Genomic DNA, 27,552 nt, shown 5'->3' with positions numbered 1-27,552 from the left:
ATGGGGCAGAAAACCCCACAGCGCTCACCGCCCCATCTCCGTTTTATTTCCCCCCCCCCCCCCGCGCCCACATGCGGTTTCTTTTTAACCCTTCTGAGATGACAGCAGGGTGGGGGAGGGATGAGGCTGTTTGCTAAATGCCATCCACTGCAGTTCATCCCCCGAACTGACCCCGAGGCAGCACGGTGTGCGTTCAAATGGACGCTGTGCCATCTTTCAGCGCCGACCCGCAGCGCTCCGTGGATCTGTAGGAGCAACGGACAGACCCAGGGATGGGCAACAACGGCTCAGATGGGATCCCGAACACGATGGCAGTGAGCCTGGGCTAGGAAAGTAGAGAGTCCAAACCCACCCCGTTGGGCACATGCTGCTGCACCGGCACCGCTCTGCAGAAGGCAGCTGGGGGCTCTGCCCGCATCCCAGCGCCGGCTGCGGGGGATTTAGCAGCACCAGCACGGCCCTTCGGTTTGCTTTCCGTAGGAAAATAAAGCAGAGCTGTTTGCAGAAGGTTCTCATTAGGGAAACATCTGGAGTCAGCACTTCTCCCCCAAAGGGCAGCGGAGTGCTCGGAGGAATCAGGGGAGGAGGAGGAGGAGGGCTGGATGGTGAGGCGCTTTTCGGCGTGCTGCCGGGGCAGGGACACCAGAAGGTCCCAGCAGCGCTCCCGAATCTGTGCCAGCGCCCGGATCCGTCCGCTGGGATGGATGGGGTAAAGATGGTCCTCGTCCCCTGGGGGCTGGGGACACGGGCTGCTGACAGTGCCGTCAGGGGACACCATGCCCTCCTCCGGGTGCCCTTCCTGCTGCCTTTGGGCACTCAGCCGAGGAGAACGGGTCCGGAGCAGCGCAGTGCGTAGCGCACAGCGTGCGACCCCCGGATGGGACCGTCCCCTCTCCTGTCCCCATCACACAGGCTGTAGTGACACCTGCTGGGCTCTCACCGGGGAAGTGCCATGGAACCCGCACGGCGCTGACCCTCCGGCGCCCCACGAACTCGCGTGGCAGCGCCTCCCTTCGTCCTGTGATAAACGACGGCCTCCGGGACCTGATGGCTGCGCTGGGCGCCACCGTTGCTGCGAGAACGTCGCTGTCCGACCGTGGTGACAAAACCAAACTGGGATCCATTGCCCGCACGGGGCTCCGCCGGGAGCGGTGCTGCAGGGACAGATGGGCGATGGAGGGGGGGCGGCTGCGGTCACAGCCCCCACGGAGAGGGCAGGGGGTGGCACGGTGCTCCCGGGGGGCAGGAGAGACTCTGGAGCTGGAGAAACTCCGCACCCATCCGTACGGGGGAAAGGATGCGATGAGGAGCGGGTAGGGCTGGGGGCAGGCTGTTTATCTGGAGCCGGGTTTGATTTTCCCCTTTCCGATACCAGCAGGATGCCGTGCTGCGCCTCATTATGCAAATAGAAGCAATTAGAGCTCACCCAGGCTCTGCCCACGTGATGCTTTATGGCACTCGCAGAAATCCTTCCTGCTACATGAGGGGAATGACAACGGCCCCGGGCTGCAGCCACCTCACCCCAACCACGGGGAGCTGATAGCAGAGCCTTTGGTGGAGCCCCACATCAGGGACCGACCCCAGCAGGGCTCCCACAAGTGCCCCGGGAAGGGACCGACCGGGAGGAGCCCTCCGTCCTCCAGGTGACATCGTGGCACCGCATCCCCTGCGGTCGGGGTCGCAGCCCTCAGCCCCGAGGGCGGCACGCGGGGCTGCAGTGCCACAGCGCGGCATAAAGCAGCGCAGCTCCGTCCCCCAAACTGGGGCTGCCGTGGCCACCCGCTCAGAAATAGAATACGGAAGGCAAACGAAGACAGGGGCACTGAGCCACACCTGAAGATCAGCTCACGCCGGGCGTCCTCGTGTGCTTTGAATTCCTTGAGCAGAGAAGGGCCGTCCTGGGCTCATTCGTGGCACAAGGAGTCCATCAGCAGCGCAGGGCGAGGAGCAGAGCCTGGCACACGGCTGCCTGCACACGGAGCAGCACCACAGGAACACAGCATCGGAGGCTCTGGGGCTACCTGAGGGCCACTGATGGATGGGATGAGAGAGTTGATCGTAAACTGGAGGAGTTCTGGTAAAGGCAGAGGAATACAACCTGCGTTGGGCACGGGGGGAAGGCAAATACCGCATGGGGAGCAAATGGGGAGAAGGGCAGAGCTCAGGCAGCAAGCAGGCAGCAGGGCACGGCCTGCACAGCCAAGGGTGGGGAGGGCTGGAATCCCTTCCCGGGTTGGGGATGCACTCGATGTGTTTTTAAAGGGGTTCTGTTTGTACTTCAAAACAAGCCTGTCTGTAATTGCCAAAAAAAAAATCATTAAAATAAAAGACAAAACAACCCGCTACAATGAGTAATTAGCTCGCTCCTGCCTCGTACCCTGTAAACAAATGGATTTGTAACCAATTTGCAAGCACTTTGCATAAGGGGCCCAGAACACTCATGCCTGTTTGATGCATTTTGACATTAATTTGATAATAGCGGCTTAACAAGGAATCCAGGCTCCCTAGCTATAAATACGCTGCTTTTCCCCTTCCTTTTATCTGCACACTGAAATAATGTTGTTTTTCCCCCTGCTGCAATAACCACCATCCAGCCCTTTCATGAACGCCCTTTATGTCCTTTAGCATTTTCAAGGCTTTTTTCTCTTTTTTTCCTTTCCCCCTCTCTTTTCTTCCCTCCTTCTGGAGAAAGCAAAAGGATTTGATGAGCTGTACTTTTAATTCCTGATTACGGAGGGGATGGAGAGGACAGCAGCGGTGCTCCAACGATGCTGCTTATGGGAGAGCAGCTCAGAAGTCCTTCCTCCACCCACCTGCGCTCTGTGGGAGGGATGCAGCTCATCCTCTTTTCCCTCTTCTCAGCACACTGTGGATCTCCAACTCCACGCAGCCCTTCGGTGCCCCACAGCAGCAAATGGGAGCACAGCGAAATGGGGAGGAGATGCTGGGGGCAACGCTGGTGCCACCCAGAGCACAGGGCCCAGCCCCAACCGGTGGCACTGCAGCATCACCGGAGCCACCGCGTGTCCCACAGAGACCAAACCACAGCCACAGCTCATCCCTGCCCTAACAGCAGCACTTCTCTCCTTCTGGTCCCTCCTAAAGCTTCCCATCTATTTGTGGAACCACAGAAAGGTTGGGTTGGAAGGGACCTTAAAGACCGTGGAATGGTTGGGTTGGAAGGGACCTCACAACCCCTCAGCCTCAACCCTGCTTTGGGCTCGTTGCCTCCCCCAGCTCAGGCTGCCCAGAGCCCATCCATGACCTCAGGCACCTCCAGGGATGGGGCACCCACTGCTCCAGCATCTCACCGCCCTCTGAGTGAACCGTTCCCCCTCACATCCAACCCACATCCAACCCCCCTCACATCCAACCTCCCCTCTCCCACTTTAAAGCCATTCCAGGAACACCACCAGCCCTCCCACCAACCCACCTGATGGCAGAGATCAATGCCATCTCTGTGAGGTCAAAACCTGGGGATAAAACCTGAGAGAACAGCTCTTCTCGTGTCACACGAGAGCAGCCAGGTCTTAGGCTGCACAGCATCGTTTTGGGAAGCAAGGAAATGGCTGCCATCCCTTTTGCATTGCCATTATTCAAGAAAACAGGGCAGCGTGGAACAGCAAGAAAACTAAATGGCTGCAGAGCTCTCACCCTGCTGTCTCCCAGCTCCCCCACAGACCCCTCCTGGGAACATTCACAGCCCTGTGCCAGCAGATGTGCTGCAGGGGCACAGCACGGCTCCATGACGAGCTGCTCCATCCTCAGTCGTGGCACCAACTGCTGCTCCCCAGCCCTCCTCGGGGATGATTAATGCCCAAACAGTGCAGGGAGCCCCTGTGATAAGCCAGAGGCCCAGCAGAGCCCGAAAGCACATTCCTTCCTCAGCCTCCTCCCTCCTTATCTCTCTCCTCCCTCCTCAAAACCACGGTTAGATAACGGTTATTGGAGCAATAAAATCCATAACTCAAACACGAGCACCAGGGATGGCCCCTGCCAGAGCACGCAGAGCAGTGGGGCCCACGGGCACCATCAGATGGAGCCTCCAGGCAGAGCTGGGTGCCCACAGCAGCTGCAGGGCAGCCTGGTTCACCAACCCCAAGCCACACCAAACCACACCAAACCACGTCCCCCAGCGGATCCTCCATGGATCTGCAACACCTCCAGGGCTGGCGAGTGCAGCCCTCACTGCCCCACCTGCACCGCTCACCCAGCTGCACATCACAGAGCTTCGTCCTGCAGCAGTGAGGCTCAGCTGCTGTCTGGATGTCCACAAAGGCAACGCATCTCCTCCAGCACGTGAGCTCACGTTCTGCAGACAGAACAGAGCCCCGCAGTGCATCCCAAGGGGGGAACGGATGGCTTTGGGCTGCGCTTTCCAAGGGAAATACGAGGCAGGAGACAGCGAGAGACCTGGCTCAGAGCAGATTCACTCTTTATTAGAAGTTCTACATGCCGCTGCGTACAGGAAAGCTGCACATTCAGAACTGGACTCACTATGAGAACACGGGGCCGGGTGCAAACACAAGCATCAGATGAGCGCGCGGATGGAGAGGTCCGAGCCCAGGAGCCCAACCTCCCCCTGCCCCCCATAGCTGTGGGTCAGCTCCTTCCCTCCCAGGGCGCCTCTGTTCCCCAACCAGCAGCTTTGGTGGCAGCTCTGCACACCAAGCACCCGTTTCCTGCTCTCCCAACTCCCTTCCCACGCCTGCCAGCACAGCGAGCGCCCATTTCCCCCCCGCTGCTCGTAGCGAGGGGCGACACAAGCAGGGACTCTTATGCTGACATTTCATTTTCAAAGAAAGTTTTGAAAGAGCAACATTTTCCCCAGCAGCCTTGGGCAGGGAGCTGCAGCTCCGCTTCAAAGGACCAACTTCAAAACCAAATCCAGCGTCCTAATGGTTTTGTGCTACATTACTTAATTGTCACGCAGCTCATTAGCAATGCCTGATTTCACGTTCGCCGCGCCGAGATGAAGTTCACAAAAGAAGGGGCTCCTTTAAAGCGATAAATAAAACAAGGAACCGGGCAACCAGGCTCCGATGGTGCTCACATAAAACGTTACACTTCACTGCTTAAAAACCGAAATGAGAACCCCGCCGTAATTAAACGTGCATTGATCTGCCTTCCTCCAGAGCTCGGAGCTCTGACTTGGCACGGGGAAGGGGGGAATGCACTGCAGGAGCGGGGCTCAGCACGCACCCACAGCAGCAGCACAGCGCAGGGACCCTGTGCACAACGCTGGTCCCCTGTTGCTGAGCGAGAGCCGAAGCTGTAGGTGGAACCAGGCGACCCTGCAGAGCAGGGGGGAAAGCTAAAAATAATAAATAAGTAAAGGGGAGGGAGAACGGAGCGCATCAGAGGTCAATGCCACGAAACAATGGATATTGATGTCTCCATTCATTTCAAACAGCAGAAAGGTCAATGCCTCCCTTGCTTCGTGTTTTATGGCCGACATCCTGCTGCTAACAGCAACAGTGTTCGTAGTCAGACCCCATCCATCCTTTTTTATGATGATGGTTATTCCTAACCAGGTTGGCCATTTTGAAAACGTGATGGAAGCTGAGGGAGGAGCGGAGGTGGGAGGGAGGGGGGGAAGCCCCCTAGAAGTATCCGTGAGCCTGGGGGCTGCGTCCAAGGCAACGTCCCTTCACTGCTCATCACTATTCCCTGTACAGCATCCCAACTGGTTTCTATGGAAATGGTTCTCCTGCCAGCACGCCCGGCTGCCTGCGCATCCCTGCGGAGCCACAGAGCCACGTGGATGGTGCTTCATCCTGCAGCGCCCAGCCAGGGGTCGGGGGCTCCCTGCCCCGAGTCCCAAAGAGCCACCAAAGAGGTGAGAGGACAGACCCTGCTGCAGAGACAGCCCTGGGGATTAACGCAAGCAGAGCTTCTGCTCTGCTACCCAGCAGCCTGCAGCAGCAGCCCAGACCTGCGCTCTCCTCCCAGGAAGGGGACCTCCCAGCCCTGCACGCTGCCCAAAGGAAGCACAAACAGAACACAGACAACTGTTGCTTCCCCCACTTTTGCTGCTTGCCCCCAGGATCTCCTCCTCCCAAAGGTGCACAGACACATCAGTGGTTGGCACACAGGTTTCTCCCACAGCCCCGGAGACGGTGGGTCAGATTTAGGGAGCAGCACAAAACACACCAGCAGGGACTGGGCAGCCCAGAGAGGCAGTGCCTGCAAGGAGTGCTCCTTCTGTAATGGAATCCATTCATTCCAGCCCACGGACAGCAGCATCAGCAGGCTGAGATCACCTCGCTGGGCGCCTATAGGGAGCGGGGGGGATATTTCTGGAGAGATGGGGACAGAGACCAGAGGAAGGGGGAGGGATTCTGTATTAAATAAAAGCTAGCAACAGAACGCCAGTGCCTCCATCCTCTCCTGCTCCAACGCTGCAGGCTGGAGTCTCAGCACTGAGTGGGCTCTGAGTCCCATGCATTGCTCTGCTCAGAACATATGGTGCGATGCTTAATAGCCCAGCTCTGCCAATTGGGGACTATTAGGGTGGGTTCTTTTCCCAGTGTAAATGTTGCAGAATATAAATTGTAATTAACACCGATGCCAAAATAGCACTTAGAGAAAATAAGCACATTATTAACATCTGGTGAATCCTGCCTGCAGTGCAGAAGCAGCGGAAATTCTCACTCACCATAAGAGGATTTGTGGCAGAGATAGGAGCTCCAGAGCATGGCCGGGGTGGGCAGAAGGCATCTTCCCCTTGTTATCACCATTTTGTAGTGCTGTCTTTACTACCTGTGGGCGACCTTTCCCAGCCCCGATCATAACTGCTAGTGTTTGCATCAGGACTTCTGACCAGCTTGCATGAATACAGATGTCTGAGCAACACACTCTGGCCAACAGAATAATGGTGTTACAAACCATGCCTGACTGCCTGCCCCGACCCAGCAACACAAGGCAGGTGGGTTCCACTTTGCCAAGAGGAAGGCATGGCCTGCTTTGTGGGGCTGCTCTGACCCCCAGGACCAAAGGATTAACTCTGCCAGCTCTGCCAAATCCTGCTGGTGCTGCTGTGCACTGGTGGAGGAGAAATGCCTGGTTGGGATGAGAATGGCCTTCCTCCTGCTGTTGGGATTCCTCCATGGGACAGGACAGGTTTCCTTAAGCGCTGGAGCGGGCTCCGTACCCTCAGCCTTCCCTTCACCCTGCCTGAGAGGCAGAAGGAGAGCAGCACAGCACTGGCACTGCTTCCAGCAACTCGCTGCCTGACCCCCATCCATTACTCCAGGAAAGAAACCTGGACACACACCAGGCAGAGCTGGAGTGGATTGAACTGGACGGAGCAGAGGCTCGCTTTCCTGCCAACAAGCTCTTGGGCTTTGCTAGAGCGTGGGAGGAGGAGAGAAAAAAGTTGTCGGAGAGGGAGAGAGGGATTCAAACAGGCAAGCAATATGGCACGAGGTAGAAAGAACAACCTCACGGGGAGAGCAAACAGCAGCAGGATGCCAACAGCGGGGTGCCAGCGCCGTGCCTGACCTGCGGCGGTCTGCAGCGCTCCAGGAGGGCTCCCGGCTCCACTCAGAGGATGGGGAGGATGTGGTGGCTTCCAGAGGCCTCAGCACGGCTGCTGCTGGACCCAGACCTGAGCAGGGAAGGGAGAGAAGCTCAGGCAGACAGCAAACACGTGCAAGGGTTGGTTTGAGCAATGCACAGACAGAGCCGCTCACCATCACCTACCTGAGTGTAGGCTCATAGGACAGAACTGTAGAACGGCCCAGATTGAAAAAGACCTCGAAGATCATTTAGTTCCAAACCCCTGCCGTGGGCAGGGCTGCCAACCACCAGCCCAGGCTGCTGAGCCACATCCCATTAAAGCACTGCTCAACACGAGAGCACGTATAGGAGATAGCAGGTGCAGAGCTTACAGCTCCAGCTGACGGCTGCTCTGCAGAAGACAGAGCCACTGTTCTGCCACAGGATGCTCCAGCATAAGGGAAACCCGACTGCCGCTCAGCAACGGCGCTCCAGGAATTCACGACACAGCTTTTGGTACAGCTGCCTGATGCTTTCAAAGTGCTCAGTAAATAAGGCAATATGAAAGTGATCCAGACCACTACCGATGCCTGAGGAGGTTCTCTGGAGCAGAGAAGCTGACCGAAGTCATGCTGTGAAGATGCTTCACTACGCCTCTAAGATTAGCATCAACTCAGAGCATGGGACCTAAAGACAGAGCCAGAACACTACATCCCCATCGAAAAGGCAAGACAGACTGCACTTAAATCAGAGCTGAGCCTTAACTCAGTCAGTGTAGGCTCCACCTCCCCCAGGACAAGGACTTCCAAAACAGCTGAGAACATCTTCCACCACGCCAACCCAACATCAGCAAGGACACAGACAGCCAAGGTGCTAATAACCACGATTTGTTATTTAAAAAATAAAAGCTAGTCCTTGGGGTACTCCTCAATCTAAAGATCATGACGTATCTGTGACTGCACGTGTGTGGCTACCAACGTGTGCCTGTAACACAGGAAAGATGGGATGCATCTCAACGGAGCGACACACTGCTGTGCCTCTTAGCTGTCTGAGGTTTCTACTTTGCCAAAAACAGACCAAAGCAAAGAATGATTTCCACCAATATCACAAAGCACGCTGCCAAAGTACACGGGGGCCCTTGGGAAATACACCAGGCGACACGAGGGAAAGAGAGTCGTTAAGTCAGGTTCTCTTACCTTCAACTTCAGAAAAGGAACAAAGCAATTCATTATTAACCGCAAGGAAATACTCATCGTGTTCCAGAAGCCTTTGAGACAGGCTGCTCAGATGCAAGCATCATCCGAGGAGACGTTTCCCCACTTCAGATGGGCAGCTTTTTATTTTGCAACTGCACCTATTGAAAGTGATTGAGCAGCACCCGGGGAGGCGGCCAGGAGCTGCAGGAGGGGAATCCAGGCCAAAGAGAAGCAACCCTACACATTCACACCGCCTGTCCCCTCCGTGCTGTCACCACCACAGGTTGGGGGGCTCTTCGGCCACTCTGCTTTTAAACAAGGTGATCTCATCCAAGTGCCTCATGGGGACGTCTCTGATGACCTCTGTCAAGTCCTCGTGAAGCAGAGGGAAAATGACGACGTTTAACGCCGGGCGCTCCGCCTGGAAACTAAATCAGACACAGGTTATTAGCAGAGGAGAAGCACTAATTACTCCACACAAACAGCACGGGGATTGGATGGCTGTATATCTTGTGGCAGTGAGGGCAGGAGGGGCTGTTCAGAAGGGGCAGCTGTGAGTCAGGGCTCTCACTCCCCCTCCTCCTCGTGCCCCTGCATGGAGCACAGCCAGGCTTTTCAGCACACCCCCCTTCAGCACATCTGCTGAGCTGACACACAAGCCCAATTCCAGCCTGCTGTAGGAAAGGAGGGGGGGGGGAAAAAAAAAAAAAGGAAAAAAAAAACATTGAAAAGAAATCACAGCATAAAGATATCCTGAGAGGAGCAGAGATGGCAGCAGCGCTGCCCAAGCCGAGCTCAGAGATAACAGCTTAAACCACCTGCAAACCAGCAGCAAGATGCAGCACCATTAGAAAAATCAGGGCAGAGCAGTGCTGGGCAATCCCTGAGGGCTGAGCCCCTGATCACTTCAGGCTCAGTTGTTGTGCATGCAGAACCTATGCTGTGCAATTAGAGCAAGGCAGGTCTAGAAAGCTCAGATCTGCAGATAAGCGTTTCAGTGCGCTCACACACGCACTGCAGCCTCCTTTTTCACACAAGTCACAGAAAACCTGCCTCAGCACCACGTGAGTTTGTCCTCACACATGCAAGCATCCCTCTCTGTAATTCTGGGCTCCAGCCTCTGAATTCACAGCCTCGCTGTTTTCATGCCCTCTTAGAGAAATCTGCAGTCTCCTCCTGCCCTCCCAGCTCCACTTGCCAGCACTGCTCAGCTGGCTCTGCTTTCCTGTGCACACTTAAAGTCGCAGACCTTGAGAGCAGCAAGCATTAAAGCCATTTATACTACATGAAAGAGCCCAAGTCCCCATCAGCAAGTATTCTGCATGACAGCAGCCTAACAGGAGAGCACGGGGGAAGAGAATTTGCTCAGTGTAGCCAAATGAGATGAGTTCAGCTTTTTAAAGCCAGGGGGTAAAGGAAGTTACGCCGTAGCTTAAGGTGGCACCCTTGAGATTAAAACACTTTGCCTATTAGCACCGTGCCACTGAGATGCTCCCTCTGAGCTGTGTGACAGGGGCCAGCTCCTCGTCACTCTAAGCAGGCAGAGTGGAACTGGCAGCATCAGTCCCCTGAGGCCGAACCAAGTTGTGCTGGGGCTGGAGAAGAGATCACTGCTAAACAGGCTTCTCACATGCAGATGTGCCTGGAAAATTCCCAGCTCGTCCTTAGCACTGATACAGCTAGATTCCTCTCCAGCAGAGAGGAACGGAAGGAGATTTGCTGCTGGAAAATGTGAAATCCCAGGTAACCAGTGCTAGCATTACGGCCGAGAAAAGGCAACGAGAGATGGTATTTCCAGGGGGAGAGAAAGGATGCTCCCATCCACAAATGATTTGCAGTACAGTTTGTAGCACAAACTCCCACACCAAATTCAGTTGCTTGGTCCTGGCGGGTTAAATTAATTGGTCTGAATCTGAGCAGCTGCAGGAGAGAGGATTTCCAGCAACAAAACGACCCGGGGCAACATCCTGCCTTTCTGCATCACAGAGCGCCCTTCATGCCTCACGCCTGAGGGCTGCAGGGAAGGACAGAGCTGAGTGCAGCTGGAGGCTCGGGAGCAAGGCAGTCTCTGACAGCCCCTCCTCAGCTCCCCGTGCTTCTTACCCCCAGCCCTGCAGAGGAAATTGCGTTCACAGACCAAGTTTGCTGCAGGAAGAAGCAGCTGTCTTCATTGGAATACAGCTCTCCTGACTGCGAACTCCCCAAACCTCTCTTTTCTCTTTGCATACAGGCTGCCATCTCACCAGATACAAAACTGTAGCTTATAAGCAGCCTTGCCATGCAGCTATAAAAACAAGAGCCCAGACAGGTTCACGTGACAATCTGCCACCAAGACAACTGAGAAAGCCCAACACAGCCAGAACACCTTCCAGAGAGGCTGGGTTTATAGAGTAAGTTTGAACTCGATCTCACAACAAGAAAAAGAAAAAAGAAAGCTTTGTAATTTTCTCTCCTCCCCGCCCCCCAACAGGAAACTGTAAGTTACTGCAAACCTTGTAAATTCCATACTGCAGCAAGTTGACACTGAAGAATTCTTTCCATGTACAATTTGTGTGAGTTAAGAAAAAAAAATCAAATGCACATGGCTCACCATTATCCTCAGCTAAACGTGCGTGCAAAGCCTCTCCCTTAACTGCCTGTTAAAAAACACCCTGATTTTAACGAGCAGCTGTCATAATGTTACACTGGGATTAGCAGTTCCCAAAAGCAGACTCCCTTTGCAACCTATGCTCCTTTAGTTCATCCCCGGAAGGCAATTCCTTTCTTCATACACCTGTCCAGGTGGGCTAGATTAAGTGAGAAGCTCTGAAAGCAGCAGTTCGAAAGGCCCTAGGCACGGGGAGGAGATAACAAGAAGGGGAAGAGATTGAGTTAATCAGTTGCAGAATAGCTCCTGTAATCTTCTTGATGGTTCTTTCCTCATTCTGCACCTGGATGGACTTCAAACTGGATCTACCTCCGCAAGCACACGGCTTGTAAAATGAAAACTCCAAGGACAGAGAGGGATGTCGACCTGGGGAGACAAAGGAGCTGCAGTTCCAGACATGAAACCCTGCTTTTTTCCAAGGGAAAGGAGCCAAGGACACGCTCGCTTCCTACAAAACCTCCAGACTAAACTCATCACGATTAATTAAATGAAAGCAAGTTTTCTAGGCAACTGACTAGCAGCCCCTTCAAAACAGATCCTTTAATCAGAAACAACCACTGGGCTAACAAAGAAAATACACATGCATGCATTTTCCAGAATAGCCTCTGGTCCAGCAGACTCCACGCCAACCCAGCAACCACCCAGCAGGAGCTCTCACAAGCAGCTCCCTGAAGCGTCCCCGTTCGGATGGCAATGTTCAGCAGGGCTGGCTGCAGCAGCTGGCTGGGAACAACCGTGGAGCTGAAAAATGGGTAGCAAAGTGTTATCACCAATTCCTCCCTGCGTCAGCAGGGGTATAACCTTGCTGTGTGCTCAGACCTTGAACGGGCTGCACGTGGCTGCAAGGGTTAATGGTGCTTTGTCGTTTGACTCCAAAATTATCCCAGAGCAGGTGTGGACAGTAAGGTTATTTTCAAGCCAACAGCTTGGTAAATAGCTTAACGCCACGGTCTCAATTGCTTCCAACCAGCGTGGCGGGATCCAATATGTAGGTCAGGGACAAAGTCAAAAAGAAAGGGAAAAATTCTTAAAGCAAGGTCTGCACTTTAATCAGATCTCCTTGATTTTAGCAAGATAAAAGAGTCACTGCCTGGAATGCAGTTATCTCCCAGCAAACACTCCCAGCCTGTGCTTTCTGACATGCCAGGGGGCCGACCGGTCTGCAGAACCCCAGCTGCCCATCCAGCCACAGGGCAGCCCAAAGCTGCGGGTGAGCCCTGCGGTGCCTGCTCTGCACAGCCACACAGCAGCTGTGCTGGGGTGGCTCAGACTCACCTTAGGCAGACAGGACGAGGCAGCATCTGGTACTGAGCAATGTGTTTCCTCCAGAGATTTGCAGAGACGCCTGAGCGAGGTGCTGTGCCAAGTGGGGATGTTGCAGCACATCCCACCCCCCAGATGCTGGCAGGCAGCAGAGGGCACAGAGGTGGTATCACTGAGCACTGGCAAGGCAAGAAGCACACGCCAGATAAAACAAGGAAATACAGCGTATCAGGAGCGGATCAAGGCCAGCTTTTAAACTCCACAAACACAGATAAGCTTATGGGAAAGGAGGCTCTAGGAAAGGAATGAAAGAAAGCCAGGAGACGCTCGAGGTGGGGGAACGAGACGTGGCAGAGACAGAGCAGATGCGGACTCCTGTAGGTGTGATCTCAGCAGCAGCTCAGCCCCTGCTGCAGCCACATACCCTGCCCTGCTTCATCCAGACCTTGCGCTCAGCCTGGTGAGCTGCTTGCAGAGAGCAGCAGCAGCGGCCCGCCTTGCATCTCACACCGCACACAGCTCTCACCCACACGCACAAAAACCCCGTTAATCCTCTGCCAGGCACAGCGTCAGCTTGTTTTTACTGGAAGACTTGCTCACGTCTGAGAGTTCAGATGTGGCATCTGACTTGTAAGCTTCAGCCAACGTACCTGAGCCAGCCTGGAAACTCCCGTGCCCGGAGCACAGCTCGGTGGAACAGAGGAAGCGCCAGGACACGCTGGGGCAGCTGACGAGTGGCACCATCCAACTGCATACACACACTGTCCTCATCTTTTCAGGAAGGCCAGGCGTACACCTCAGGTTTGTTCCACTGTGCACAGACCTCAGGGAACTGCCAGAGCTCTGTTTGTTGACAGGGACTGCCAAGAGCGTGACGTGGAGCTGCTCCAGAGCTGCTTCCAGCCACACAGGCACCTTCCAGGAGGACCCCTGCCCCCACACAGCCCCCAGAAGGCTCTCAAGGGATCCAAAGCCAACACACTGAGTGTCTGCAGCAGACCCACACCCTAATGCCAGTACTGCTTCCAATACTCTGGCACGGCTGGTGTTGAGCAGGCTTCATCATCCTACCTCGGAAACAGACTTCCGAAGTTCCCTAGGAGAGCAGTTGTGTAATGGCCTCAAGCTGCACCAGGAGAGGTTCAGGTTGGATATTAGGAAGAACTCTGCAAGAGTGCTCAGACACTGGCAGTGCTACCAAGGGAATGGTGGGTACCATCCCTGGGGTGTCCCAGAACCACAGAGACTGGGACGTGGTTTGATGTCATGGTGGGGGTGGGTTGGGGTTGGACTTGGCGATCTCAGAGCTCTTCCCAACCTCCATGATAGTAGGATTCTACAGATCGCTTTCACCTCCACACAAGGAAATCCCTTCATAAAGCATCTCCCCTCACTTTGAGTCCCATCACTTCAGCCTCCACTCTGGCAAAGGACACGGATGGCACTCTGGAAGGAGGTCACATACAGCACTTCCATCACCCACTGCCTTCACTGCAGCATCCTTTGCCACCACATCATGTCAAGCCCAAACATCAGGACACATCAGGTGCACCCTAAGGGTGGAATTCCATCCATCTGTACTGTGGGTTCTCTCTGTAAGACATGAACGATGCTCCATTACCTCTACCAAGACCTGCAGCTTCCAGACTGAGGTTCCTCCATTATTTTGCCAGCTGAACTCCACGTCCCTCAGATGTGACCGGACAATTAAAGAGGGAGGGAACGAGAACCCAAGGCGTGCTGCCAGAGTGCCCAGGACACGTCCTCAGGGAGTGCTGTGCCAGAGCAAGCTGAAAGTTATTTCCTAATCTCTTCCACAAATTAAAAAGCAACTGCAATAACGGCTCAATTAGATTTATTTTACCATGGAAATGCTTTAAAGCTGCAGTTAATGCTTCCGTTCAGCCTTTTACACCCTCGTGAAGAGAAAGCGTGGCTGTACTATTCCAATATTATTTCTCAGCCAAGAGAGGGAGGAGGACGTCGCTTGAAACCTACTTGTGCACCAACCCATCTTCCCTCTAAGGAAGGTTTCAGGGCTGAATTCCTTTTGAGGCACACCAGCTAGGAGCAGGAACCAGTCATTTGGGTTAGCCACAGGAATGCACTTAAGAAGGGGGTATGTCCGTGCCCCCAGAAGAAGGTACATAAATATACCAAACTGGGGATGGTCCCACAGGCTCCGCTGGCTTGCAAACTATTTGAACCCACCCTGAAACAACATCCCTGGCAGCAGCAGAGGTGTCAGGGCCGCACCCCGAGCAGCCAGCCTTCGCCAAGCCCGCCGACGAATTCTTGGGTAACGCGAGCTGACAAGGATGCAGTTTGTTATTCAGTCCGTGACAGAATGATTCAGGGGTTTCTAAGAGCAGGAAATGAAACAGACAATGAAAGCTGGAGCAGGATGCTAATGATTCACTACACCAGCCGAGCGATGCATTAAGTCTTCTGCAATCAGATGCAGGGACAGAGCCCACAACATGCTTAGGCTAGCGGAGTGGGATTGGCAGCTACTGCGCCGGCTGAGAGAGCCAGGAAAACAGCTCTGCACTGAAAGGGACTTTTTCAAGGTCAGATGGATGAGTAGGTGATGGAGGGAAGCAAAAACAGCTTGGAAATATCCAGTAAGCCCCAGGTGGTAACACCAGCTTTGTGCAGAGCTGATAACTGCAGCACGGCGGTGGAGGACTCTGCAGAATCCACAGATGATGGTGCGCTCGCTTTCTGCCCTAACAGCCTCCTCCCACCCCATCCTACAACACTCTTCCAAGGCTGAGCCCACAGTGAGAAGCCAAACAGCAGGAATGAATCAGTTGGCCAGAAAGAAACACGGGGACTTTTAGGGGAAAGGCAGCAAGGGAGCAGGGATGCTTAGATGTGAGGTGAGCAAAAATCCATCAGCAATAGTTCAGTCCTGTGCCAGAAAAGGGATGGGAACACTTGGCTCCGTCCGAATCATCCTCAGGTTCACCTCTAAGCTCCCTCTTGGAAGCCCCACTCCTGCAGCTGAATGCCACAAGGGCTGCACCCCTACAGTGAGCACTGTAGCTCTCACAGCCATAGAGGGACACCAGAGCCAGAAGGCTGAGAAAAAGAAGATCTGAACAAGAGCCCGTATTTGAACAGTAATAAGCAGGGGGAGATTTAGCAAATGCAACAAATGCTTGAACAGCAAGACACAATTCAGATTGAAACAGTTGTCCCTGGGAAGTGGCAGGAGCCTTGTTGTGGGAGTCATGGCAAACCAGCTGCAGCAAGCACCCAGCACAAACACGAAGGCTAAGCGCTCCTTTTTCTCCACATCTTGGACTCTCAGAACAGGCAGACTGTCCTGAGCCATTAGAACTTCCTGTCCTTCCAGCAGCATTTGGCCATCAGAGCCCTGCAGCACAACCTTACAGTCAGGTGGCAGAGCTGCATGCTACAGGCAGGCAGACAGAGAAAGCGAGGCACCGAGGCAGAGCAAGGACTGCCATGCACCTCCTGCAGCCTTCAGAGATGCTGCACCAAGACCCTTCACCCCTCCACTCAAAACAGCTGCAGCTCCCAGGTGCTTCCTCCCTGCTTTTGGGAGACACAAGCAGCTGAGCAGAGCCACCCCTACCCCCCAGCTGCACCAATCCTGACCATGCTCAGGACTGCGTTTCTATCAATCACAGCTCACCTCGCCACCTTGACACTTCCCCCCTACCCATGAAGAATCCCTAAGGACCCCACTCAGAGCCTTTTTGTTTTGCTTTCAGGTTGTTTTTGTGATATTTTTCCTTTCCTGTTGCTTTCTTGATCTTTTTCAAGGTGTTTTCTCAAGGACTTCTCACAGGCGCCATTGTCTGCTACTGCAGAGTCCTTGAAATCACTGTGATGATAGAAGCTATCTAAACCCTTAAGCTAAAACCAGGAGAAAAAAAAAAAATCTAAAAGGAACACACTGGAAAACGAAATCTGTCCTTGAGGCCAAGAGGACGTTTTCCAAAGCATTTCCTATCTCCCCTCCCCTTCCAAGTATTGCTGCTAGTGTGCTTGACCAGGAGAGCACCTTCTCTCTCCATCTGCATGCCCACCACCCACACCACGGAGCACAGCAGTACCTAACTTACCCACATCCCTCTTCCTGCAAGATTTCTGGGGTAAAGACACATGTAAATAGGATTAGTTAGCATGCAGCACACCGACAAGCAGCAGGATGCCTTCCATGGGTCACAGCTCCATCTACTGACTATTTCCTAAAAGAACAGAGTGAAAACCCTGAGGAAGAGTCGCTTGAAGAGAGCCCCATCCTCTCGGATGGCTCAGGGCATTTTGGCTCTCGGAGGTGAGTGAGAAAGAATCCCTGCCCAAAAGGACACGAATCCCTTTGCTCCACGAAGGCCTCTCTGCACAGCAACAGATGTGGGACTGCATCTGAACGCAGAACTGCAGGTCTTGAGATTGAGCTTTCCAGGGTTTTCACAATTGCCACTGCCGTGGTTTTAGCAGGAGACAGCAAACGCTCACAGCTCGGCTCACAGCACCGTGGCGCAGTTAGGGTGCAAGCCCTAAATGGAAAGCACTGTTTCTTAGCTCTGCTGCTATGTGAAATGTGGCAGCAGCTGAGCACCATGTGATAGGAGAAGAAAATGTCATTTTACAGAGAAACGGCGAGCCCAGAGCGGTGTCACATGTGAAGGCTGATCAGGGAACTGGATGAGGATCACTCGAGCCGCAGCCCCCTGTAAGCACCGGGCCCTTCTCATGTCCCTGAACCATAAAGGAGATCAGCCCTCCCCTACGCAGAGCAAAGAAGAATAAAGAAGAACACTGCCATGATTTATCTGCCCAGAGGGAAACAGGCTTCTCCAAAGCTCAGAGGAGACCTTGCCCTCGCAAGCCTGGTTTGCTGATGAGGTCTCCAGATGAATTCTCTTCTGCTTACCATGTTCCACTGAAAAAGAGGCAGAACTGAATCAGAGGGGTTTTTTTACAGAGAAATACATACACTAATCTCTCTGAAATAGCAGCAAACTTCCACCAGAAAGCTGCCCCAAGGAAGCTGAAGATCACAGGGTCCGGGTTGGAGCTGTCACAAGACTGAAAGATGTGACAACAACTTTCTTTGCAGGCCATTACAGCAGCAATACAGAGTGCTGTCCTTTTGAGAGGCCAAGGGAAGGGTCTGAGGATCCTTGGGCTTTGTACCATGCACACAACTACCAGGGGTGCAAAGCAGGACGTTAACACCTGAGCTCCCATCACTTCAGCCTGTACAGGCACTGCCCTCCCAGATCCACCCCTGCAGGCTGCTGGTGTGCTCAGCCCTAGGCAAGCTCCCTGTTTACACTCCTTCTCTTTATAGATGCCTTAGGAGAACAGGAGGCACTTCAGCCCCACCAACCCCATTGACAAACCAGGATCACGGGGCCGCAGCCTAACCAAGATCCTCTCTGCAGCTCTACAACAGCTCTAATCATTGCAGGATCCAAGAAATACAGCTCCAAGGAAGGGGAGCAAACAAAGACAGGCTCACAGCCTTCCAGCTCTCACCTTCTCCTTCTGCCCGTTCCTCATGCCTTTCCTGCACGCGCTCCAAAGAACAAAAAAGGACAAATCACCTTCTCTCATTCTGGCACAGGGTACCTAACGTCACACTTCCCCTTCCAAATTCAAGTTTGGATTAAAGGCACACGAGCAGCACACTGACAGGAAGCCCTGCTGTGTGAAGCACAGCCTTTCCCACAGATCGGAGCTCCAAACTCAATCACACGAGCACTGAACTGCCCTTGGAGCAGCAGACAAAGCACAGACAAGAGAAAGCCAATTCAGAAAGCCAATTCCTGATCCCCATCTGAAGGCAGATTTGCACAAGGCCAATATTGCTGGGAAAGGAACGTGGCTCAAGGTTCGCTGATGGCTCACTGAAGAGCCCAGGCTGTGCTTACACATCCTTCTCTGTATTTTGTCCTTTCCATGTTATTACTTCAGACAGTTCCACGAGAATGGGATCTCTGTTGCTTAGGAGCATATCTGCTCCCACTGCTTACCCTGCTCCTCAACTCATAATCTTATGTGACATCAAAATCATTTCCAGAGCCACCAGTTACAACGCCATCGAGGATTATGACTTCAGGTGCAGAACTTGCAGTGGGAGCAGATGCTCTGCTCAGGAAAAAAAAAAAATACTTCAAAAATTGTTTCCATACAAACGTCTCTATTAATAAAACACAAAAGAAGAAAAGTAGCATGGCAGCAACAATTGTTGCTAAAAATATAAATGGTTATTGACATTTTCGTGGGGCATCTGCTGCTCTCTGGAGAGCTCCCAGGAGGTACAGAATGTAGTAAGAATTCATACATGATAAAGAAAGGGAGAAGGGAAGCACTGCAGAATAGCACGATGCAGCTCAGTAAGCAGACAATGGAATTTGGGCCAATGCTGCACTGGTATCTCCAGGAGGAAGGCAGAAAAACAAGATCTGGATCCTTGGATCTTTTTAAGGATCATAGAATGCCCTGGGTTGCAAAGGCCCACAGTGCTCATCCAGTTCCAACCCCCTGCTGCGTGCAGGTCGCCAACCAGCAGCCCAGGCTGCCCAGAGCCACATCCAGCCTGGCCTTGAATACCTGCAGGGATGGGGCATCCACAGCCTCCATGGGCAACCTGTGCCAGTGCCTCAGCACCCTGTGTGAAAAACTTCCTCCTAAGAAGATCCTCAGAGCGCTCCCAGAATCAACCAAGGACTGACTGGACAGACACAAAGCCATCCCAAAGGAAGGCAGAGCCTTCCAGAGGCTGTAACAAGCAATCCTGTGTGCGGTTTGATAGGTGGCTAATATAGTCATAGGCTCTTTGGATTTGATCCTCAGGAACGAGCCAAGTGTAATAAGTCATTCTGAAGCTAGAGAAAGGCTGGGGGGAGGAGCACCCGTTAGGATGCAGTAACAACACCGTGCGATTCCAAATTTGCCAGAGCTTAACAGGGCAAAGCAACTGTAGGTGACAAAGAAAACAGACCCAAGGCGGAGAAAACGCCTTCTAGAGAGCAAACATCGTGCAAAGTCTGCTGCATGGGAGATCTTTTGTAAGGACTGCCGCCACCAGACGACTTCAAAATGCCAGGCGTAATTAAAAGCTCTCTTTTCAGATGCAGTTCACGGCTCAGGCACCAACGTTTCCCACCACGTGAGCCTCAGATCGCTGCGAGGGGCCCAGCAAAATGCATTTAAGAACTGTCAGACTGCAAAGGCAGTTTGTAGCCAGCCTCCCCCAGCACTCCCCCCCCAAAGAAAAACCCTTCACAACAAACCCTTGAAAGGCTTTGAATTGCGCTGCCAGGGGATTATCAGTAAGTGACATTTACAAGTGATTAGAGGACCAAGAATTATCTTAGTCACTTGTGGGAAAGGAGGAAAGCTTCAAGGTCAGACCTCTCAGTACTTAAAATGTCGGCAGATGTTTTGTTTACACAAAAAGTGACGTCTGATTTATGATGGAGCTTCCAGGGCTTCAGCTTAGAACTACAGAGAACACGAGTGGGAACGGAATCAAAAACGCATATCATACCTTCAAATATTCCACGGATCAGCTCTTATTAAACTAAGAGGCCGTTTCACATGCCAAGCAGTCACACACTACCTTTTAGCTTCTTGGAACGAGTGCTGCAAGCCATAGAAGCCTTGGCAAGAAAGGAAAAGGAGATAAATCCTCAACAGCTCCAGAAATCCCACACGGATCCCCTCCCGCACTCACCTCCGGACAATGGACTGCTGGAGATTTCTGCAGACAGTGAGAGATTCTCCCATAAACATGTGGCACATGATGACCTCAAGGCAGCTGGCCATGAACGACATCACTGCATCAGACTGCAGCGTCCCGCTCCTGGAGACGATGCAGAGCCGCTGGAGAGAGGAGCAGTGGCTGAGGGCCTGGAAGAACTGGGAGCCTGCGCTGAAGTACGGCTGCTCCAGCCTGCAGAGACCAAGGAAAGCCAGTCAGCGGGCAGCTCAGCCTTGGGTCGCTTTCAGACAAGGGAGAAGAAAGCACATCCATGGGGGTTTGGCCAACCAGCCTCCCACCATCTCACCCACACACACGAGAACTGTCTGCTCGGGCATTACAAGCTTGACTTTGCAAACTCAGGCCTCTCGCAGCCAAATGATGCAATCTGAAGGAAGGGGCACAAGCACAAGGAAAGGCCCTGCGCTGCAGAACCCCGTGGAGAGGCTCTGGCTTAGCAAGATTTCCACAAAACGTGTTGGGTAAGAGGGGCTTTGGAGCCAGATGAACTCCGCCCTGCTTTTGCTACCTGACAGAACTGAGCAGCCACTGTGGATTTAGGGACTCGTTGCTCCAGTGCACCAAGCATGGGTCAAACTGGTCAGCTATAGAGAGAAGGCAGGCGTGAAGAATTCACAGCACACACGTGGTGACCTCGTGCCTCTGAGCCAACAGCAGCCACCACCAGCCCTGCCCATAGGATGGAAAAGAATCAAAGCTCTTCTCTCCCTCAGCAACAAATACATTGTGCCAACTTCCATCTTAAACACTTGGCCAGGAGAACAGGGATTTTCTACCCCAGCACTCCACAGCCTCACCTCCCATCCCTGAGCAAAGTGACAAAAAAGGCACAGCGAAGCCATGCTTGACCAACAAGGGCTCTGTGTTTTACCTAGCAGCCCAACCGGATGACTTCCTTGCAGAAAACAGTTTGCAGGACACAAGAGCTGCCTGGGGCTGATGCCAGCAGGAGAAGCACGCCTGCTTTGCACAGATTTACTACAGGACCTCAGAGCACGTGGGACTCTCAGTCATTGGGTCAGCAAGGCCAAGAGCTCCAGAAGGTTAATCCAGGAGGTGAGAACAAGCTGTCAGCCCCAAGCTGACCTCCGGATAATCTCTGTGTAGGTCTTTGTAGTCTGGGAGGGGTATCTCAGCAACTTAATCTCATTAGTTGATAGATTCTGTTTTCAAGTCTCAGTTCGAGACTGCCCCAAAAGATCCTACCATCTCTTCAGGCAACAGCTCAAAATGAAGGTTAAGGAAATAGGAAGCTTCTCCCATCTCTCAGCAGTGCGATTGGCCAACTGCCAGCTAAGGACAAAGCAGGGAAGCCCCGCAACCTCTCCGAAGGTTTCTAAGTGACCCTCGGGAGCACAGCCATACTTGCAGTACCGCTTCTGCCCGCTAGATGGCAGCGTTGCTTTGGAATAGCGCCTCAAATCCGTTTCTCAGCCTGGAAAACGGGCAGAGGAAAAAGGGGAGAAGAGCCCGAGAATCAGGGAAACGAAAAGGAAGCTATCAGGAGTAAGCGCTAAGCATTAAAAACCTTTCAAACCTATATCAAACCTCAGGCTTCACTCGAGGCGCGATGACAGCTTACACCAACACGCCTGGCTGCCGCAAGGACACGGCCCTGCTCATCCTCCACCCAAGGCTGCAAGCAGTAACGACGGGAGGCACGCACAGCCTCCATTTCTAAGGCTCTGGGAAACACAGAGCCAAGGCAAAGCAAAGCAGCACTGCGCACCAAAGGCTCCACCCAGACCTCGGTGGTTCCAAGGGGATTCAGTCCTTCAAGGTTAGAGATCCATTCACACGACCCAGCCATTAAGCAGTCGGATCTCCACCAGCTGCTCCCCGCTGGATGTGAGCAGCACGCTCCTCGCCCCTTGCAAATGGGAGGCAGCGGGAAACAAAAAGCCTCGAGATGTTTTAGCTGCCCCAGCTCCTTTCACTGCTGCAATGGCTTAGGAACATGCAAACATCAGCCTGAGCTGATGAAGAACAGTTTTGGTCATGCTGCAACGATGTTTGCAATTGTAGCTATCCACCATGTGAGGATGACCTCGCTTTTACTGCTCTCGTGCATTGTAGACATGTTCCTGTGAATAGAGAATGGCCACTGACCCAACAGGACTAGCATTCCTACCCACAGAAACTGCTCTGGGGAGGGGGGAAGAGGAAACAAAACAGCACTTTTTCAAAGCAGTAACTGTGGGGTCGGACTTGGCGACCTTAGAGGTCTTTACCAACCTAAATGATTCTGTGATTTACAGACATCGTGTTTACCAGGGCAAGGAAAGCTCCACTGCGAGATGGGTTCATAAGTTCTTTGGCAGCAGTGAAGCTCCTGTATGCATCCTTCAAGGTCAGATCAACGGTCTGAGAAGTGACCACCGACACGACAAATTCTACAGAATGCTTTCAACTTATTATCAAGAAAGGAAAAATATATGCAAAAAATAAGGAGGCAAAATCTTAAATACAAGCCAAAGGTAGAAAAATATCCCAGTGGGAAACCAAACATTATGTTAACTAGACACTGTAGGAGTCCCTTCCTTCCTGGAGTTCAGTAAGTGCACACACACACACACAGAACACAGCATTTCACCTAGCCCTCAGAGCCCAACACCTCCCAGATACGCTGGGTCTGCTTTTCCTTATCTAAAAGGAAGACAGTTGCAGCACAGAGACTTTAAGCTCTTAAACAGTGGTTAAAAGGCATATCCTGAGCCCTCGAAAACAGCACAAGATGCCTTCCTGTTTTCCACAACTCCAGAGGAAAAATAACTCTCAAGCCATTGCGGCCACTTCTGACCTGCTGCCTGAGCAGAGGATGACCAGCAGAGGAGCAGAGGAGCTAGCAGTTTTTACACCAACCTGCACAAAACAAGCACTCCATCACCACAGCTTCACAAACAGTGCAGATATTCAGTGGCAGCCCCTCACCTGAGATCTCTCAAACACTTGCAGTGCTTCAGCATGTCCATGAGAGCAGACATATACACCATTTTCCCCATCATGCCCAGGTTGGATAACGAAAGAGTCCGCAAATGCTGGCACTGCAATCCAATGCTAACAAGCCCAGAACCAGTAACAATATTTGGCAGCTGTGCTAAGGTGAGGCTCTGCAAATAAGTCAGCTGGCTAATGGCAGCCACCTCCGAATCCCCCACACTTTGTGCTCGGACACAAGGAGGCAGAGAGTTCCGAATTGCTGGCTCATTGCGGGGCATGGCAGAGGAAAAACTGGACCCAATTATTTCTAAGGTTTCCAAAAACCTGAGGCTTCTCATCAGCGTCCAGAACACTGAAGACTCCAGTTTCTGACACGCCTGCTCTGCTAAGTTCCTTGGATACGTCTGCACCCCCACACGGGTTTTCTTTCCAAACGTCTGGGGCGCCGCGTTAGGCTGCGTGGGGGGCTTTTCCACGTTCACAGCAACATCTGTGATGGAACAAACTGGCAGTGCTAGTGAGAGTAGGTGCTTTAGCCTGGACAGGAGCTGGCACAAATGGTTCCCTATGCTTTCTGAGCTGTGGTGGTGAGCTGCGGAGAGGTTGAGGTGCCTGAGGTTGCAGCAAGAGACTACCAGGCTTTCCAGAATGCTACTGTCAATGTCATCTTCTGCTCTTCGAAACAAAGACTCTGGAGCCAGGCAGTGAACACAGCCACTGAGATTCAAACTGGTCAAGCTTTTAAGGTCCTTCCCACCATTAATAACTCTCTGGATCAGGTGGCCACCAGATAAGGTGCATCGGCTAAAGCTGAAGTAGAACGGGTTGTTGAACTTCAAGTGTTGCAGGAGCCCGGAACCATTAAGCCAGGCTTTGGGCAGCTGTAAAGCATCCAGGCATACATTTCGAGCCATCGAGTCCAGAAGGTTTTTAGTGGCTCCCGTCTCAGCAAAACTACCAGGGGCAGAAATAAGGAAGGCGTGAAGGTTCTCAGGAGTCCGGTCGCTCAGCACAGCCAAGTACAGCCTCACCACCTCCTGGTTAACATAGCCAGGGGCCAGCCTGGCGTAGAAGACGCGAAGGTTCTGGTAGTGGGGCACATTGCTCTCACCCACCATCAGCTGCCCAGACAGCATAAAACCTTCCCGCGAGCGATCGAGGATCTCGAAATAAAGCAGCAGTTTCTCAAGGCTGGTGCAGCAAGGAACGACGCCGTACGACGGAGTGTAGAGGGTCTGCTTCAGCTCCGACACGCGGCTGAGGGTGGCTTTGCACTCGCTGCTGAGCTGACTGGCATCAAAGCCCGGGTTCACATCGATGGCCAGGGAGCGCAGGTGCTGAAGCGTGGACAGCATCTTGGAGAGACGGAGAGAGGTGACGCGGCACCCAGACAGGTTCAGCTTGACCAGGTTCTTGCACCGTGTTACGTGATCAGTGGTGGAGCTGGGCAGCCAATAGCACCCGGCCATGTTCAGCTGGTGAATCTCTTTTCCGATATCCCTCAGCAGTTGCTTCACTTTGTCCTTGTTCACCTGTGCTCAAACAAAACCAGATTCAATGAGACACGAGACAGTCGCACGCAGTGGGTCAGTTTCCCATCTGAAGATGGGGACAGCACTGGTTAGCTCTCACCGTATGCAACTCAGCCGAGGGTTTTGGACCACAAGCACATGCCTCATTAAAGCATGGCTTTGTCAGCTGCTCTTTGGACTCTTAACATTAGAATTCCTTCAGCTTCTTAGTCTGTGCAGTTCTGCATTACCCACTGAGAGGCTAAACCTGTCCTCCACCCCACTGTCGGCTGCTGAACAACATCCATTTCCCAACAGCTAAACGATTCCAGCAGAAATAGCTGAAACCAGCTGAACTGGTCGATAGCAGCACAAATTAAAAGAATACAGTCATTCTCCTTCATCCACTTTCTTTTGGAAACAAATAAGAGAGGCTTCTCTTTGCCTACAGCTTGGTGATGCAGTCTTCATAAAACATATTATGCTTCATCCCTAAGTTTGTGTTACAAAAAGTATACATTTTCTGAATTAGCTGACTGCGCGTCTGACAAATTTATTTGCACAACACAGAAAATACTTACTTTCATTTTAGTTTCCATAAACCCAGAGAAGTTGCATAAAATACCATCACTGAAAACTAAGGGAGCACAGAGCTGCCCTAACAAAGCATTCTGGAAAACAAATGCTTTCATAAAACTGTTTATTGTTTGTTCAGTTTCAGAGTTCAAAAGCAGGACATGCATGCAGACACACTGAGAAGCTCTACTTCTTGACATTTTTTCAAGTCAGGTTTCTCTTCATAGCTAATAGAAGAAGCAAGCTACTCTCCCCACCTTATAGTCTTTCTGAAGTAAAACTGTATGGGTTAGACTCTTATCAAGGCAAAGCGTTGAGAGCTTCCTGCAGGTCTTCCTGACGTTCAGGACCAGGTCTGTGCAAGGAACGTAGCTTAGGATGTGCAGAAGGATCTCATCCGAGAACTCCATCAAGTTGATACCATTACTTTCCTCCTCACTCTCCCCACTCACAAGATCCTAAAAGAAATAAGAGAGGGGAAAAAAAAAGAGGAAAAAAGACAAAAAAGAAAAGCAACCAGCTCAGAGTCTTCAGCAAATCCTATGAGAAAAGAGATACTCTGAACTTCAGAGAGATTTGCAGAGTGAGACAAAGCAAAAGCAGAGCACAAACCACCTGCCTTGAGAAACCACTGCCCTTCCCTCAGGACACAGCAGCGAGGTACTGCAAAGCCTCACATAAAGCCATGGCAGCTTCACTCGCTCTGCTTTGAGCTGCTTCAGAACACGAATAAAAGTGTTTATACTCATTCCCCTCCTGCCACTCGCTTTGCAATTGGCAGTGGCAGCCCTCAGTGCAGCAGGCAGCTCCTTCCACGTTTTTCCACTAAGAGGAGCCCATCCCGATAACCTCGCCGGTTATGTAACCGTTTACAGGCTAAAAAAATCCCTCTGCAGCCAGCATCACGCTGCCCATAGCCATCCCAGCGAGCTCACAACGCGGCCGCGGGCCCCAGGGCCGCTCGGGACGGCTGCAGTCCTCCAGCAGCGAAGCACCCGACGCCCCTCTGCTCCTACCTTAACCCTGGGGCTCGGAGGCCCGCAGCCCGCCGGTGGCTCTGGGGGCAGCCGGGCCTTCAGCTCCATCTTTAACGAAGATGAATCGCCGTCCGTTAACGCCGCGCCACCCCCGAAGGGCTGGGCTGCTCCTGTCCGACGGCACAGCCCTACACGACGGCCCGGGGCTCCCCAGAGGAGCGCCGGCCACCCGCCGGCCGGGCAGCCCGCCCCCGGACCCGCGGGGCTGAGCCCACCGCCAACCCAGCCGCTCGCCGCGCCGGCTCCTCCCCGAGGGGCTCCGTCTCCCCCGAGCGCTGACGGCCCCACGGCTCACCTCTGCACGGCGCGACATGGCGGCAGCCGCGGGGTCCCGCCGCGCCCGGCTCAAGCCAGCCGCCTCCCGGCCCCGCTCCGCACCGCCGCACGGCTCTTCCGGCGCTGCCATGACCCGGCTTCCGCAGCCCGCCACACTTCCGCCACCGCCATCTTGAGCGTGGCCACGTGAAGCGGAAGCGAGGGGGCGGCCTCTGCGCAACGCCATCTTGAGAGCGGCGCCGCCATGTTGGGGGTGGTAGCTCTCCGAAAGGAAAGTCGCTGGACATTTATATAATTAACCCGGACTTTAATGAGCTGAATCTTCCCCCTGTGGCTGCATTTCCCTGTGGGAAGTGAGCTTGACGTGTGCTGAGGGCCATGCGGGAGACATCCACAGCTGCTGTGGATGCAGCCATTCGTGTAGCAGTGGGCTCAGCCCACTGTCAGCTCCCGGCCTCGAGAACAGGACGGCAGAGCTGGGATTCCCAGTGTGTGCTTTGGGAATATTGTTCATAGAAAACGTGTTGTAAACATGAGCCATGCAGGAAGATGACAAGGTGGCTGCTTTCTTCCTCTTTGCTTGCTGCCATTTAAGGCCATGAACAAGACTGGGGATCGGCGGGATTAGGGTTTAGGAAATATCAAGTGCCTGGGCCTGTTTTGCTTCCAGGCCTGTGAGCAGGATCCTGGCGTGCAGAAGCACAGCCTCCTCAGCCCTGAGGTGCGGGACAACTTCAGTACGAGTACCAAAACTCACTTTTCTGTCACGTTTCAGTTAAACAGAAGATAACGACAAATTCAGCACAGAGGCCCTTCAGTCAGGGCTGGCTTGTTT

The 27,552-nt window shown here is 53.1% G+C and overlaps 1 protein-coding gene across 5 annotated transcripts; it reads right to left on the bottom strand.

Moving 5' to 3' along the window:
• Window positions 1–4,418: 4,418 nt before the first annotated feature.
• FBXL18 (F-box and leucine rich repeat protein 18) lies at window positions 4,419–26,967 on the bottom strand. 5 transcript variants are annotated; one of them, XM_052680228.1, is made up of 6 exons: window positions 26,737–26,828; window positions 26,421–26,569; window positions 25,662–25,862; window positions 23,309–24,849; window positions 20,330–20,548; window positions 4,419–9,124 (listed from the first exon to the last, which is right to left on the bottom strand). In XM_052680228.1, the coding sequence occupies exons 2-6, from the start codon at window positions 26,487–26,489 to the stop codon at window positions 8,968–8,970; spliced, it is 2,187 nt and encodes a 728-aa protein (XP_052536188.1). In that variant the 5' UTR covers window positions 26,490–26,569; window positions 26,737–26,828; the 3' UTR covers window positions 4,419–8,967. The 5 variants fall into 5 exon arrangements, with proteins under 5 accessions (XP_052536188.1, XP_052536185.1, XP_052536187.1 ...); XM_052680225.1 differs by lacking the exon at window positions 26,421–26,569 and having other exon boundaries at window positions 26,737–26,967; XM_052680227.1 differs by lacking the exon at window positions 26,737–26,828 and having other exon boundaries at window positions 26,421–26,670.
• Window positions 26,968–27,552: the final 585 nt, after the last annotated feature.

Source organism: Tympanuchus pallidicinctus, unplaced genomic scaffold (genome assembly GCF_026119805.1).
Source record: "Tympanuchus pallidicinctus isolate F22 unplaced genomic scaffold, pur_lepc_1.0 scaffold18, whole genome shotgun sequence".
Lineage (NCBI taxonomy): Eukaryota > Metazoa > Chordata > Aves > Galliformes > Phasianidae > Tympanuchus > Tympanuchus pallidicinctus.
Note: the sequence above shows the minus strand (reverse complement) of the source record. Positions and strands in the feature narration are given on the sequence as shown.

Coding starts and splice junctions, on each gene's coding strand:
- FBXL18 (XM_052680225.1), bottom strand. CDS start 26,943: ATGGCGTTGCGCAGAGGCCGCCCCCTCGCTTCCGCTTCACGTGGCCAC. Junction 25,863..26,736: donor CCATGTCGCGCCGTGCAGAG/GTGAGCCGTGGG, acceptor TATTTCTTTTAG/GATCTTGTGAGTGGGGAGAG. Junction 9,125..20,329: donor CAGCAGTCCATTGTCCGGAG/GTGAGTGCGGGA, acceptor TGTCTGATTTAG/TTTCCAGGCGGAGCGCCCGG.